The sequence below is a fragment of the Pelophylax lessonae genome, assembly GCF_965119305.1.
Source record: "Pelophylax lessonae genome assembly, chromosome: 8".
Lineage (NCBI taxonomy): Eukaryota > Metazoa > Chordata > Amphibia > Anura > Ranidae > Pelophylax > Pelophylax lessonae.
The window spans coordinates 192,418,747-192,434,805 of record NC_138775.1 but is presented as its reverse complement, the minus strand read 5'-3'; the positions used below and the strand labels follow the sequence as shown (position 1 = coordinate 192,434,805).

Sequence of the window (16,059 nt, the reverse complement as noted above, 5' to 3'; positions counted from 1 at the left end):
TTAGAAGCCGTTTTTTTTTAACTTTAACAAAGCTTTATATTCTGTTCAGAGTATAAAATGGCAGAATAAAATAAAATCTATAAATTACTTATACTTACCCTGCTGGTCTCATGAGGAGGGCAATTATAAGTAATTTATGGCTTTTATTTCATTTAATTTATTTAAAAATCAGACAACTGTCTTATTCAGTTACAATGCTACTGAATGAGACAGCTTTATCACTAGACCATTTCAAAGGATGTAACACGATATTACCACAAAGGTATGGGAAATGCAAAATTTCTGTACAAAAAATACTAAAGTTAATTTTAGGGCACAAAAAACGCAAATGAAGAGGTTGCACAGAGTAAATAGATACCCAACATGTCAAACTGTAAATTTGGGTGCGCACGTGAAATGGCGACTAACTTTAGTCCACTATATTTTCTATAGGCAATGCTTTAAAAAGCCCCCTACAGGTATTAGTTTAGCATTAGGAAGGAGGTCTGGTGCTAGAATTATTGCTCTCATTCTGGCGTGCGCGGCGATATGCAACGTGTATTGCAATCAGCATTTTCATGCGTTTACATTTGTATGTGCATACATGTGGGGGTGGGGGGTAGGCCTCAAATTTTTTTTTGGGGGGGGGGGCATTTTATGTGCTTGGGTGTAACTTTATGATGATTTTTTGGTAACAGGTTGTCTTTAATGAGAGGTCTCCCTATGATCATTCAGACAAATATAGCCAGGAAATACATCCAATGATTACAGGAAAACATTATGTCACGGATGTTCTTTTGAGAATAAGCAGCAAAAAGTTTAGTTGGCCCTTGATAAATGTCTCTATAGGTGGTAGTAAAAATAAAAACAATAAAATATTATTTTAGGTCAAATTCATATGTGTAAATACTCAAAATACTGTAGTATTTCTTTAAGTAATGTAATTCTAGCTCTGACAATTTATCTATTTCATATTTCTCCTTTTCAGTTCAGCGCTTTGAGAGACCACTTTAGCATGCTGTTAGTGCTATTTAGCAGTAGGAATCAACCGATTATCGGTGGGGCCGATAGTCACTTTTTTTTTTAAATCCACAAACACATTTTTTTGGTATCGGCCACAAACTTGCCGATATGGTGGATATTGCTTCAAGTGGTTGTACCAGAATGATGCCCGCAGCTAGAGGCATCTGCCCCATACCGTTATTTAGAGCCGACGGTCAGCTTTCTTGTAATGACAACTGTGCGACTGAGCAGCAGCTCCATTGTCATTACAAGGAGCGGGAGGGGACGCCCCCTCCTGCCACCTTCCGCGGCTCCCCTGGGTCTCCCGTTCCACCAGGAGGCCCGAGCGACTAGCCGGCACGTCCGCCGGCAGGACAAAGACCCCATTCGGCTCTAAATGGGTCTCTGATGTAAAAACCCGGAAGCAATGTCATGACATCACTTCCGGGTACCGGAACCTTAAAGGCGCCAAATTAAAAAAAAAATTACAGCATACAAAACAGCCAAACTTGGCGTTTTGAATGCTTTTAAGTGCAGAGGAGGGGTCTGGGGTCTTAAAGACCCCAGACCCTCCATAAACAGTACCTGTCACTGCCTATTACTGTCACAAGGGATGTTTATATTTCTTGTGACAGCAAAGAAAGTGATCAAGAAAAAAAAATGTAAAAGGACAGTCAAAAGGACAGTAAATGCGCAGAATATCGGCACCTTATTTCGGCTATCGAGCTGAAGGGTGGTCAGAAAACCAGTATCAGCCCTGAAAAAACAATATCAGTCGGTGCCTATTTAGTAGTATCAATGGCTACTGTAGCTTGATGAATAGTCTGACGTTCCTGTCCTACCTATTAACGCAATAGAAAGCAGAAACATCAGAACTTCAAGTATGTTGTATTTTTCAATTGAAAAGAAAAAATATGTGATATTCATGTGGACAGGCAGGAAAATACAAACCAACCACCCCAAAAAAACCTTGCTTTATATTGCAGTTTCATACATACCCCAACTATAACCAGATTTGATATTGGTATGTTGTGAGCGAAGATAAGCTTCATAGCTGTGAGCTGGCTAAATTTATACATACCAGAAAGACCTACCACAAATAAAACTGGTCTAAAAAAGGATGATCTTCAAAGATACATATGTGTTGATTGCAATCAATCATATGCAGATATTATTACACCAGGAAGTTAGGCAGCAATACCTCTTAATGTTTGTCAGAGGTTATTTTCCATACAGAATGTTACTGTATTTTTAGTATGTGAAATATGGAGGCAGGACAGGGAGCTCAGAAAGGAACAAGAGAAAGGCCAGTCATTACAGGAAAACAATGCATTACTTCTATAACGCACTCTTTAATTGGATAGTGGTGTCAGTGTGGGGATGCAGGCATTCAATATACTGTGAGGTCTACTCATCCACCATAATGAGGAGGTAAAAGCCAGGCATTATAGAAACTCTGTCGCCGGACCATTCGATTCAACAACAATCTTCCTATAGGACTATATGCTCATTTATCATATTTTATGCATGTTATTTTCCTGTAAAAGATCTGCCCAGTAAATTTGTTTTCTTTTCCAATTTTCTTTATCTGACCAAGCTGTCCAGCAAAAGTGGCAGAGGGTTGAGGCAAACCATTTACCCCAACTGACAGGGGTTCTTACAGTATAATGGGCAGCTTTTTTTTCCATTTATGGAAATTTGTATCCCAAAAGGGACAGAAAAACAGTTTCTGTAACACTTAAAGCGGAGTTCCACCCAAAAGTGGAACTTCGGCTCATTTGCTTCCTCCCCCCCTCCAGTGCCACATTTGGCACCTTTCAGGGGGGAGGGGGGAACAGGTACCTGTTTTTGACAGGTACCCTTCCCCACTTCCTGGAGACGGCGCCGCGGCGCCGTCCCTGGGAAGTTTGGCCCCCTCCTCCTTCCCTGCCGCCAAGCCAATCCCAATGTGCAGTGAGCTTCACGCATGCGCAGTAGGGACCCGCCAGTAAAGCCGCAAGGCTTCACTGCCGGGTTCCCTCACCGGCAATGGCGGCGGCAGCACCCGACAGCCGATGGAAACATCGGTTGCGGTGCCGACATCGCTGGACTCCAGGACAGGTAAGTGTCCTGATATTAAAAGTCAGCAGCTACACATGTGTAGCTGCTGACTTTTAATTTTTGGAGGGGGAGGGGATGAGGCTGGAACACCGCTTTAAAGAGGAGCTCCAGTCATTTTTGTAATTATTAAAAGTCGGCAGCAACAAAAACTTTTAAAAAACACACACTCACCTGTTCCATGATCCAGCGATGCGCTCACCTGAGCTGTCCGTTCCCACGACTCCTCTCCCCAGCTTTTCAACTGTGGGCACAGCTCACGGCTTCACAGCAGGATGCCCACTGTGCATGTGCGAGATGCGCTGCACCTCTTGAAGGTCCGGCTGTCTTCTTGGACCTGTGACATGTCCCAAAAGACTTTAGTGTCGAGCCTTTACTCTAGAATAGTAATGTCAGTCAAGCTTTTCCTTCCAGTGTTTTTTTTTTAATACATTCAGAATCACCTTGAAGAAATTCCTTGCTAAGGTAATAAACTCTCAATAATCTCAGGTTGGATGCTAACAAGAAACACTCAGATCTCATCACATATACAGCAATATTTAGTGTCTTCGCCCAGTGAGATAGCAGACATGAACTCTTATGGATTTGTCTATTTCTCCTGCTATACAATACTACTGGCCAAGCCTTGTGTACACAGGGCAGTCACTAGACTAGCATGGGAGACTAGAGACTTGTATATCAACTCTGCAACGAGCATTCTATTTATAGATCATATGTGCTATTCAAAGGGAAGAAAGGCCGAAAGGAAATGGTCCCAGATTTTTTGGCATAAAGCATTTTTCTTGTTTTCTTCCCAGGCTGTGCATGTTCCCAAATACTATGTCACTCTCTCCAGGGACAAGATTAGATGGAGTGGAAAGTTGCTATGGGAATTTCAGAGCTATTTCATGTTAGGATGTAAAAAAAAAAAGCTTGTTTCCAATTAAAAAGAAAAAAAAATAGGGCACATAAATTCTTCTAATATATTACCGGGAACCTTATTTTACTATAGTAACACACGCTACTATTATTAGTATTAATTTGGATATGGAAGTTGGAGTGAAAGGAGAGAATTTGGAGTGAAAGTTGAGTAGAACATGAGATTATCACATTGTGAAAAGGACGAATGGAGTTGTAAATTGCTGTGGACCTGTAAAGCCTGATAATGATTGCTACATGTATTCATTATACAAAGTAGTAGATACTATGGACAAACCGTGGGTAGAAGATCTAGTAAAAAAGGAGACGAGAGCTAATATGTTCTCACCTATCAGTTTTGTGGTGTAATAATCCTGCTTTTTTTAGGCTACATTCACACCTGAGCGTAGCGTTTTCGCATGTTTTTTACCACGATTTTACAGGCGTTTTTTGTGCAGGCGTTTTTAGATTGAATAGAGACCAATGGAAAACGCCTGTAATCTGCCCAAAAAGAAGCTCATGTACTTTTTTGAGCGTTGGGCGTTTTGCTCACAGCGTCAAAATGCTCAGATGTGAACAGGGGCCATTGAAATTAATAGGATTTGTCTTGTTGGGCGTTTTGAGAGCTGATCCTAGAGCAGAAAAACTCCCCAAAAATGCCTACAGGTGAACGGAGCCTTAAAGCACTTTTCAGCACATGCGGGGACAATATGAAAGCACACTATACCACAAGCACAACATGAAAAACATGCACAGATATAAATTTAAACTTGATTAAAACATGTAAATCAAGAAAAAATGATCCTCATGTTAAATGAAAAGTCAAGAAACAAGAGAGGAGCTATTAAAAAAATATAAATAAAAGTAAAAACAGTTTATATGTTGCGAGAGTCCTCAGGCTGACATCAGACGGACGATTCTGCCACTATAAACAAAAGCGGGCAGTGGCAGGATCGCCAAGAAGGCCTGCCTGTCCACATGGAATTTGGAATTACTCCCTTTTCAGCCAGGTGCAGCGCTCTGACATCATCATCACTAGTAATGGCAATGACATCTCACTGCATCAGCTACAGAGGGAGCGATTCCATAGAGACAAACTGGCAGACTCATAGCAATCCTGCTGCTGGTGCAACAAACTGCCAACAGCAAAGAATGCTAAAAATCACCCATTTGTCATACTGAAAAAAAATAGATGCTGATTAACATGATAGGTGGCACATGTAAAGAGCTGCATCTGTATATTTGAGAACTGGGGTGATTTTAGTGTACTATAGATATCACAGATCTATTTAATTTTACATTTATGTTCACAGTAGTGTTTGTGTGTATACGCACACACAAGTCTTTATAACACATGCAGATTCAGGTTTAGTTCAGGTGCAACAGGAGCAAATGTTCTGAAAGCCTTCAATGAAGAGCCCCAAGAACATGCACATGTTTCCATTTACTGCTCATATTTAGGATATATGTTATACAGTATTTCATAATAGTATTTATGTCAACTGGTGTTGGTTTTAAAAAAAATGTATATATTTAATATTTTTGTATATCATGTAGGGATCAAACTGAAACATTAAGAAATATAATTATAGGTTTAGAAACCGGATATTGGGTACCAATGGTACTGGGTGAGTCCTCCATATGCAATATTACCACTTGTACCCAAAAAGTAAAACAAAAAAAGCAGGTAAACAAAAACCACAAATATAGGTTTCTAGGGTGAGTCACTTTAGCATCTTTTCACACAAAAGGGTAAAATGTCCCTATGTAGTGACTTCCAATCTGTACAATGTATGACTAGGACTGGGGGCTTACCACTGAAATATGTACAAGGGGCAGAAAAAGCCTCAAACTTGAATATACACAGAAATAAGCAGAGAACATCGGTAGACCTACAAATACTGCTATAGATAAATTCTCAGCAGAAACTAAAAATATTTCTTTGAAGATTACCGGTAATAGCTGACCTGACATTGTCACACAGTTAACACTAATGGATGGATCATTTAACTTATATATTCATTCATACTAGGGTAACATTTATTAAATGAATCCAATATTAGCCAAATATCCAAGTGAAAGTTTGGCCATATATCATACTGAAAGGGTAGTGTGCTTAGAGACTTTGGTTTAACCTGACCTAACAACTACTTTATGTATCAATGGCAATTCAAGTTAGTACCATCTATGCATGTAGCAAGATGTAATGTATATTACTACAATTTAAAATATTGTTTGCAAGGTATAGCAGAGAAACAGTCAGCTGATCAGAGACCCCAACACACTCCGCCCCGTTGTCCAGTGACATATGGCAATGGAGGTGTTAGCACTCCTATACAGGATCTATAAGATACTTCAAATGAAACTCCTGAAATGTGAAAAATGCCTGGAATTTTTTTTTCACAGTATTAAAAAGCATATAATTGTGTATCCGAAAGTTCAGCATGTAGAGTTTTTAAAAATATCACCCTATACAATACCAAATTCCACTCTCGTTTCTACAAAAATCAGCCTGAAAACCAATCAGCTCTGACCAATCAATTAAAGCATTCATGACATCTGACTGTTCTTCACAATCCAGCACTTACCTTGATCCCAATAATGGATTTGCGCTGGTAGAAGCAGCATAGGGCTGCTGTGACAGTCTCAAAGACATTACAGAAGCAATCCCTGGCCATTGTGAAATCTTTCCTGAGGCTTTCATTAAATACTATGGAGACTGTAGAAAGCACTAATGTTTCCTCGGCACAATGTCACTGCTGTGCTGACTTTAGCAAGCGTCTTCTAGCTTGACATTTGTCTTGGCTTATTTGCTCAGATGGAACAGCGTCTATGAACTCAGTGCATGTGAATGAACAGCCTGCCATGTACAGAGTGCTAGAATTCTCATGTGATTCCTCTTACTCACCAATGAAATTCAAACCATCTGAGAAGCCTCCACCAGCCCAGCTCCCCAGGGTGTTCAATATTGTACACAACCCATTAGACATTCTCATGCTCATCCATTGCATACCGAAGGCATCATGCCTAGATCATTTCTCTGTCATCAGGAGCAGCAGTGACTTTGCCAGCTCGGAGTCAGTGCCAGTAAAGGGATGCCCTTACCTAAACTGAATTTTGACCCACAATTCACAAGGTCAGTAGAGGAAGGCTGCATCTATCTACAGCATTCTCTTATATAGAAGAGTGCATCTGCAGAAGAGTACCACCTCCAGTCAATTACAGAAGCATACTTCTCAAAGTTTACTTTTAATTAGGACGCCAAACAGGTCAATGTGTGGTGTCCGATTTGGGGAACTCATGTGATCTTGCTGCGGTTTTCAATAATGGTTAAAATCTCTACTGTTTAGCTAGGTAGTCAGATCACAAACTATAAACCAGTATCTGAGCAAAGTGAAAGACACTCAAGGGAACTGTAGAATGTCTAAGATTATTTTTAACCATAAATGTGAAAGATCAGCTTAATATTAAAAACCTCTCCATTGTGTGTTAATGTTTAAAAACAAGTACCGTATATACTCGAGTATAAGCCGAGTTTTTCAGCACATTTTTTTGTGCTGAAAACGTCCCCCTCGGCTTATACTCAAGTCAAGGAATACATGTCACCGCGCACGCGCCGCCGCCGCTCGGGAGAGGCCGGGAATAGACGAAAGTATACGAGCGGCGGCAGCGCGTGCGCAATGACGCGTCGGCGCCGGGCGGCGCCATTTTTAAAATGAAGGCGCCTCTGGAACAGGTAAGTGAAACCTGCCATTATGCAGGGCTGCGGGCACACTACAAGGGATGCAGTGCTGCGGGCATGGTCCACCTGTACCATGCCCACAGCACTGCATCTCCTGTAGTATGCCCACAACCCCGGATCCTCTTGTACCATGCCAGTACCCTGCATTCTCCTGTACCATGTCAGTACCCTGCATTCTCCTGCACCATGCCAGTACCCTGCATTATCCTGTACCATGCCAGTACCCTGCATTCTCCTGTACCATGCCAGTACCCTGCATTCTCCTGTACCATGCCAGTACCCTGCATTCTCCTGCACCATGCCAGTACCCTGCATTCTCCTGCACCATGCCAGGACCCTGCATTCTCCTGCACCATGCCAGTACCCTGCATTCTCCTGCACCATGCCAGTACCCTGCATTCTCCTGTACCATGCCAGTACCCTGCATTCTCCTGCACCATGCCAGTACCCTGCATTCTCCTGCACCATGCCAGTACCCTGCATTCTCCTGTACCATGCCAGTACCCTGCATTCTCCTGTACCATGCCCGCCGCCCTGCATTCTCACCCTAGGCTTATACTCGAGTCAATGATTTTTCCCATCTTTTTGTGGTAAAAGTAGGGGCCTCAGCTTATACTCGGGTCGGCTTATACTCGAGTATATACGGTATATAGTAAAACTGGGAGTGATCAAACTTGGTAATCACACACACAGGTTTGGCTATCTGGGTATGCCTTGCAATCATCTTTTTCTACATGTCTATGACAGTGTCTGCCTGCCTGAAAACAACAGACTCGATGCAGGATCTAGTCAATGAAACATCTACAATGAAATCATGTGATCTAAAGCTGGCCAACTATGGAATTAATTTCGCACAATTTCTGCATAATTGTCCACAATTCATTCTGTGGGTGTTTATTAAGTATTTAGTAAATTTAAAATGAAAAATACTGACAAAAGATGTCATATCTTTAACTGTACTCTGTGGGTGCCAAATTAGGGCCCTTTTACACAGGATTTCCAATCAGGTCCACCTGTCAGTTTTTCAGGCGTACCTGATCGGCTGCTCCATGCAACCCTATGGAGCGGCGGATGTCAGCAGTTACATGTTCTCTGATACCCGCTGCTATCCGATCTGATCCTGTCCGTGAAATCCAGACAAATAGAAACCCTATTTTCCATCTGTCTGCAGGATCGAATAGGATCGGATGAAAACGGTCAGGCGGTCCGCTTTATCCGATCTCACATTGAGGAAAGCAGGGATCTGACAGGTCTGTCTCTGCAAAGTAAGCGGAGACAGACCTGTCATCCGCCTGCTCAACGGGGATCGGCGGATCGATCCCAGCTGAGCAAAACGAAATCCACAGGGCAGAAAGCCCATGTGAAAGAACCCTTAAGGTAACTTGTCTAGACACACCTTGGGTTTTGAAAGTGGACACGGAACATGTGGCTGTAGGAAATGTGGGCAATACTCCCCATTAGAAGAATGACATAGGAACTATTATAGCCATTATTATTTTTTTCTGTGCATAAATATTGAGGTGTAAAAACATATATGTTGCCTTACTGATTTGTGAATTTTAGTGACTGGTCCCCCTTAGGGAGAAAGGTCAGCAAAAGAAATAATGACAACACATGGGGACATAATGGTTTATTGATATATTTAATATATTGAAAATGAAAAACACCTAAAAAGGATGTAAAGTCTTTAACAGCACTGTGTGGGTGGCAAATTGGGGTAACCGGTTTAGACACACATGGTTATGTAGCAGTGTATTGTGGAATTAGTGTGAAATGCCAGTATTATGGTAAATAAGGCTTGGGGTAATAGAAAGCAGGGTAATTGGCTGATTGGAGGAGCAGGAAGCTGAAATAATAATAAAAAAACATGGTTTTAACAAATATAAGTGATATTCTATTAATTAGGGGCAGCTGGCCTCTCTTATTCTGTGCCTCTACTCCAGATCTGCTGTATTGCATCATAAAACCATTTGTTACTATGTTTCCACTTTGTAATTAACCAAAAAGCGGTATGATAACGTCCCCTTGAAGGAATGGGCAGATTATGAAATGCAATGTGTATATGCTCTGCTGTCCACTATTAGTGCTGTCAAACCCTTCTTTCTTACTACACAAACAATGGGTCATATCCATCTTGTCACATAACTCTGTTAGAGAAAGTTTCATGATGGAATGTGTAGCTGCTGCTAAGAGTAAAGCACACCTAAATGGAGGATCATCTCTCCTAAACCTAATGTGATAACTCTAAAGAAAACACTTCAGAATTATTTTAGGGGCATGACCATCCAAAGGTTCTCACTGGAACCTAAAACAAGCTTTACACCTGACATCAGAGAGCGAATTCCTATTCTAATGTCACAGGAGCAGTCACTGTTGCTTGTTGGGCCACTACCCTAAGATCATCTCTTCTACACAGAATACGTTTTTGCTTAGGGCTCATTGAAACAGCTGATAAGGATTGTATGTTACCAAGAATCAGCGTATTTCTGCAGCAAGCACCACAGATGTTTGTGATAAGCTGCGACCAACAGCTGTACAAATCAATGACAGGTTGACAGGTGCTGAGGCTGTCTACTGCGGTGTGCTGATATGTGGTGATGCAATGTGCTGTGCAAAAATGGAGACATAAGTCATTACACAATGCACACCACTACACATGTATGGTGTGAACAGGGCATATATTAAACAAATATTTTCTATGTGCCTTTGCGTTAAACCTGCACTGATCAATACGGATCAGTGCGGCTCAATCAAGTGGGTGTGAACAAGCCTCAAATCAATAACAAATCGTTATGTATATGGTTACCTTTCAATGCATATACACACATATATATATACAGTAAAACCTTGGTTTGAGAGTAACTTGGTTTGAGAGCGCTTTGCAAGACAAACAAATTTTTTAAATCAATTTTGACTTGATATACAAGCGATGTCTTGATATACAAGTAGCGTCATGTATAAAAAAGAAAAGAGGAGCCTCTAAAGTGTAGCAATATGATTACATTTAATGAAGGTTCAATATTTAGCAACTCACATAGTTGATGATTAAAACAGGCACATCTAAGTATGCAGGCATCCGGGGTAAAGCTGTCCACATAGACCATCTTCTGCACAGCCATCTTCATCATCCCTTCCACGCTGCGCTCCAAAAGTGTTTCAAAGCCTCACTTTCAGATCACTCTACTGCAGGCTATTCTTCCCGGTCACGATTGCAGACTGACAGTGGTGAGAGCCGGTGGTTCAGAAGATGGTCTATGTGGACAGCTTTAGCCCGGATGCCTGCATACTTAGGTGTGCCTATTTTAATTATCAACCATTTGAGTTGCTAAATGTTGAACCTTCATTAAATGTCCCCATATTGCTACACTTAGAGGCGCCTCTCATCTTTCTTATATTCTGTAGCTCTGCTAGATTTTGCTTCTAATCCCCTTGGGAAGGCTGCATATTGTGGATGGACATTTTATGGTTACACAACCTATCACATTGCTATAATCTTTGTATATAGACTATAAACTGAAGGACTTGTGGAACAAATCATCTGAGTTTCCATTATTTCTTATGGGGAAATTTGTTTTGATATAAGAGTGCTTTGGATTACAAGCATGTTTCCAGAACGAATTATGCTCGCAATCCAAGGTTTTACTGTATATATATATATATATATATATATATATACATATACATACACACACATATATATATATATATATATATACACACACACACATATTATATATATATATATATATATATATATATATATATATATATATATACACACACACACACACATATATATACACACACACTTTAAAGGGCGGTTGCAATGTATTTGAGGTACTTTAGGTAAAACAAAACTTTGAATGCGTTTTTTCATGCGTCATAGACAGACATCTATGGTATAAAGGGGTACATAATATAAAAAGTTGAGAAATTGTCTTAGAAAATAGCAAAGTTTTGCAAGCTCTGGTTCTATAAGTAACTACCCAAGAAATCAGTTTTAAGCAGAGTAGGTGGTGTTAGAGCTAGTGGGTGACCTTACAATAATGTGCGATATCACGTCTCTGGGAATTAGCACCAGTCCTCAAACAGCAGATCCACCTGGACACAAGCTGAAGAATTAGAGAACCTGTCACCATCCTGATAACACAATGGTTTACATTGTAAACATGCAAGAAAGTGCCCGTTTTACATTAAGAGCAGGACCTAAAGTGTGGGGGAAATATACACATTTTCAGTCATCACTGGCTCAAAAATAGTAGGGACATCTTTCAAATGGGCACTTATTCTGGAGAGGATTTTTCTTAAACTGGCCATACATTCTTGTTGAATTTCCTTTAGTTTTACTTTTTTATCTATGTAGTGCAAGGGCCTGCCTGATTGCATAGAAATTGAAGTGCTTAGGTTTGACCTTATATTATATGGTTTTGGTAAACCTAAAATTCTATAATGTATGGACAGCCTTACTTTGGATCTCCTGTAACTTCCCGGAGTGTCTCAAGACCAAAAGTAAAAGGAAAAAAATCTCACACGTCTAGAAAAAAAAAAAAAAAGTCATAACTGTTCCATACACTATCCATAACAGAAGATAGTTCTGCTTTTAGGCCTGTTTCACATGGGCTTCAGCTTGTATAAGAGCAGTGTACAGCAACCTTTGACAAAGCATTTGCAGAGCTTTTGCACCCCCTTCCCATTGTGACAGCAAGCCGGGGATCTATCTTCTCTCTGTACTCGCTGTTGTGTGGGGGCTCCGCTCAACCGGTCACTTCATTCATTCACAGAGTTCTGTAAATGTAAGTACAAGTTCTCAATGAAATACAGTAAAGCCTTGGATTGCGAGCATAATTAGTTCCGGAAGCATGCTTGCAATCCAAAGCACTCTTATATCAAAGCAAATTTCCCCATAAGAAATAATGGAAACTCAGATGATTAGTTCCACAACCATTTATTCATAAATCCTTCAATTTATAGTCCATATAAAAAGATTATAGCATTGTGATAGGTTGTGTAACCATAAAATGTCCATCCACAAATAGCAGCTTCCACATGGGGATTGGAAGCAAAATCCAGCAGGAGCTACAGAGTATAAAAGAGAAGAGAGGCGCCTCTAAGTGTAACAATATGGTTCCATTTAATGAAGGTTCAACATTTAGCAACTCGCATGGTTGATGAATAAAACAGTCACATCTAAGTATGCAGGCATCCGGGGTAAAGCTGTCCACATAGACCATCTTCTGCACCGCCGGCTGCCAGTCTGTAATCCTGACCAGGAAGACCACCCTGCAGTAAAGCGATCTGAAAGCGAGGGTCAGCATGGAAAGGATGACGTAGATGACGGTGTGGAGGATGGTCTATGTGGACAGCTTTACCCCTCAGGCTGGCATCCTTAGATGTGCCTGTTCCAATCATCAACCATGTGAGTTGCTAAATGTTGTACCTTCATTAAATTTAACCATATTGCTACACTTAGAGGCGCCTCTCTTCTCTTTTATACTCAGCTGTGACTTGAGACTACTTGTATATCAAGACATCGCTTGTATATCAAGTCAAAATTTATTTGAAAATTTTGCTTGTCTTGCAAAGCGCTCTTACACCAAGTTACTCTCAAACCAAGGTTTTACTGTACCAGGGCGCTGTTGAGCCCTCTAGGTAGCGGATTAATGCTTCCTGTCAGTGTGTACCTGCCTGATCATACGAGGTACGAGCAGACAGCTTATACTGACAGTCTGCAAGAGCCCTGCATTGCACCCGCGATCTGCTAATCGCGGGTGCAATGCTTTGCTGGCTCCTAGTAAAAAAGAAATAAAAAATGCACATTTTTTTTACTTGCAAATAGATGTGCATGTATTTTTTTACAAAGGTGAACCTATCCTTTAAAGTGGTAACCAACACTCCTATTAGGATCTGTGTTCAATATTTACAAACTGAAGCTGAATGGTACTTTGAGACCGCATTCACACGGCAGCGGCACGACTCCTGCACGACTTCGGGGGTGACCTGTGAAGTCGCGTGCACAGCGACTTCGGCGCGACTTGCACGGACTTCATATAATGAATGTCTATGCAAGTCGCTCCGAGGTCGCCCCAAAGTAGTACAGGACCCTTTTTCTAAGTCGGAGCGAATTGTGTCGCTCCTATTAGAACGGGTCCTGTAGCACTGCATGGGCCGTGACTTGTCAGGCTGACAAGTCGCCTGACAAGTCGTGGTAGTGTGAATGGAGCCTAAAAACTTCAACAAAGTTTGCTGAAAGCTCTTCACATGCTTTGTCAAAACATCCTTTGCTGTTCACACTGCTCTTATACAAGCTAAAGCCTGTGTGACACAGGCCTTAGATATACAGTGCATTGATTAAAGTATTCATACCCCTTGAAATATTCCACATTTTGTCATGTTACAACCAAAAACATAAATGTATTTCATTGGGATTTTATGTGATAGACCAACACAAGATGGCACATAATTGTGAAGTGGAAGAAAATGATAAAAGGTTTTCAATTTTATTTACAAATACTGTAAATATCTGAAAAGTGTGCTGTGCATTTGTATTCAGCCCCCAAACCCCCCCCCCCCCGTCATTTCTTTGTAGAACCACCTTTCCCTGCAATTACAGCTGCAAATCTTTCTGGGTATATCTCTACTAGCTTTGCACATCTAGAAAGTGAAATTTTTGCCCATTCTTCTTTGTAATATAGCTTAAGCTCTGTCAGATTGGATGGAGAGCAGCAATTTTTAAAGTCTTGCCACAGATTCTCAACTGGATTTAGATCTGGACTTTGACTGGGCCATTCTAACACATGAATATGTTTTGATCTAAACCATTCCATTGTAGCTTTGGCTGTAAACTTAGGGTCGTTGTCCTGCTGGAAGGTGAACCTCTGCCAAAGTTTCAAGTCTTTTGCAGACTCTAACAGGTTTTCCTCTAAGATTGCCCTGTATTTGGCTCCATCCATTTTCCCATCAACTCTGACCAGCCTCCCTGTTCCTGCTGAAGAAAAGCATCCCCACAACATGGTGCCGCCAACACCATGTTTCAAAGTAGGGATGATGTGTTCAGGGTGATGTACAGTGTAAGTTTTCCGCCACACATAGCATTTTGCTTTTAGGCCAAAAAGTTCAATTTTGGTCTCATCTAGTCAGAGCACCTTTTTCCGCATGTCCCCCCCACCCCCCCCATTATGCATTTGTGGAGTGCATAAGTATTAGTTTTCCTGTGGACAGATTCTCCCACCTAACCTGTGGATCTCTGCAGCTTCTCTGAGGTTACCATGGGTCTCTTGGCTGCTTCTCTGATTAATGCTCTCCTTGCCTGGCCTGTCAGTTTAGGTGGACAGCCATGTCTTGGTAGGTTTACAGTTGTGCCATACTCTTTACATTTTCGGATGATGGATTGAACAGTGCTCCATGAGATGTTCAAAGCTTGGGATATTTTTTTTATAACCTAACCCTACTTTAAACTTCTCCACAACTTTATCCCTGATCTGTCTGGTGTGTTCCTTGGCCTTCATGATGCTGTTTGTTTATTAAGGTTCTCTAACAAACCTCTGAGGGCTTCACAGAACAGTTGTATTTATACCGAGAATATACACAGGTGGACTCTATTTACAAATTAGGTGACTTCTGAAGGCAATTGGTTCCACTTAGATTTTAGTTAGGTATCAGCGCAAAGGGGGCTGAATACAAATGCACGCTACACTTCTCAGATATTTGTAAAAAAAAAATTGAAAATCATTTATCATTTTTCCTTCCACTTTGTGTTGGTCTATCACATAAAATGCCAAATAAATTTATATTTTTGGTTGTAACATGACAAACTGTCAAGGAGTATGAAAACTTTTTCTAGGCACTGTACTCTTGGGCCCCTTTTTTCTGCTCAGATTCACTTGTCAGTTTTTCAGAAGGATCTAAACGGTCAAACACTCAATGTAATGGGCCATACACACTATAAGATTTTCTGAAGACTTTTTCCTTTAGATTTACCAAAACCATATAATATGAGGTCAAACCTAAACACTTTCCATTTGTATGCAATCTGGCAGGCCCTTGCAGTACATAGAAAAGGTAAATCTGAAGGAAAAAGTCTTCAGAAAATCTTATAGTGTGTATGGCCCTTAAGTCTACAGGCAGGCAAAAGTAAAAGGTACAAAAAAAAAAAAAAAAAAAAGGAAAAGTTTGCTTTCTTTTCCCATTTTTCAGAAAGAAAGAATAGATGCACATCTATTTATATCCGCCTGCCTACAGACATAGATTTTTTAAGCTCAGTGCTGAAAACACACATAAAGGGTGGATTTGATTTAAATCAAGTCAATTTAAATCATGATTGAAATCACTAGTAAAAAGGCTTG

The 16,059-nt window shown here is 40.8% G+C and overlaps 1 protein-coding gene across 2 annotated transcripts in view; it reads right to left on the bottom strand.

The window, feature by feature from the left end:
• The window catches only part of BCAR3 (BCAR3 adaptor protein, NSP family member), a 185,793-nt gene that overhangs the window by 56,876 nt on the left and 112,858 nt on the right, over positions 1–16,059 (bottom strand). The window contains exon 1 of one of the 2 annotated variants that reach the window (XM_082264778.1): positions 6,564–6,814. The exons of the other annotated variant lie outside the window; for it this stretch is intronic. Coding sequence (XP_082120904.1) covers positions 6,564–6,653 — 90 coding nt within the window. The 5' untranslated portion in view covers positions 6,654–6,814. Of the gene's footprint in view, positions 1–6,563; positions 6,815–16,059 lie in introns of those variants that run through there. 2 annotated transcript variants of the gene reach the window in all.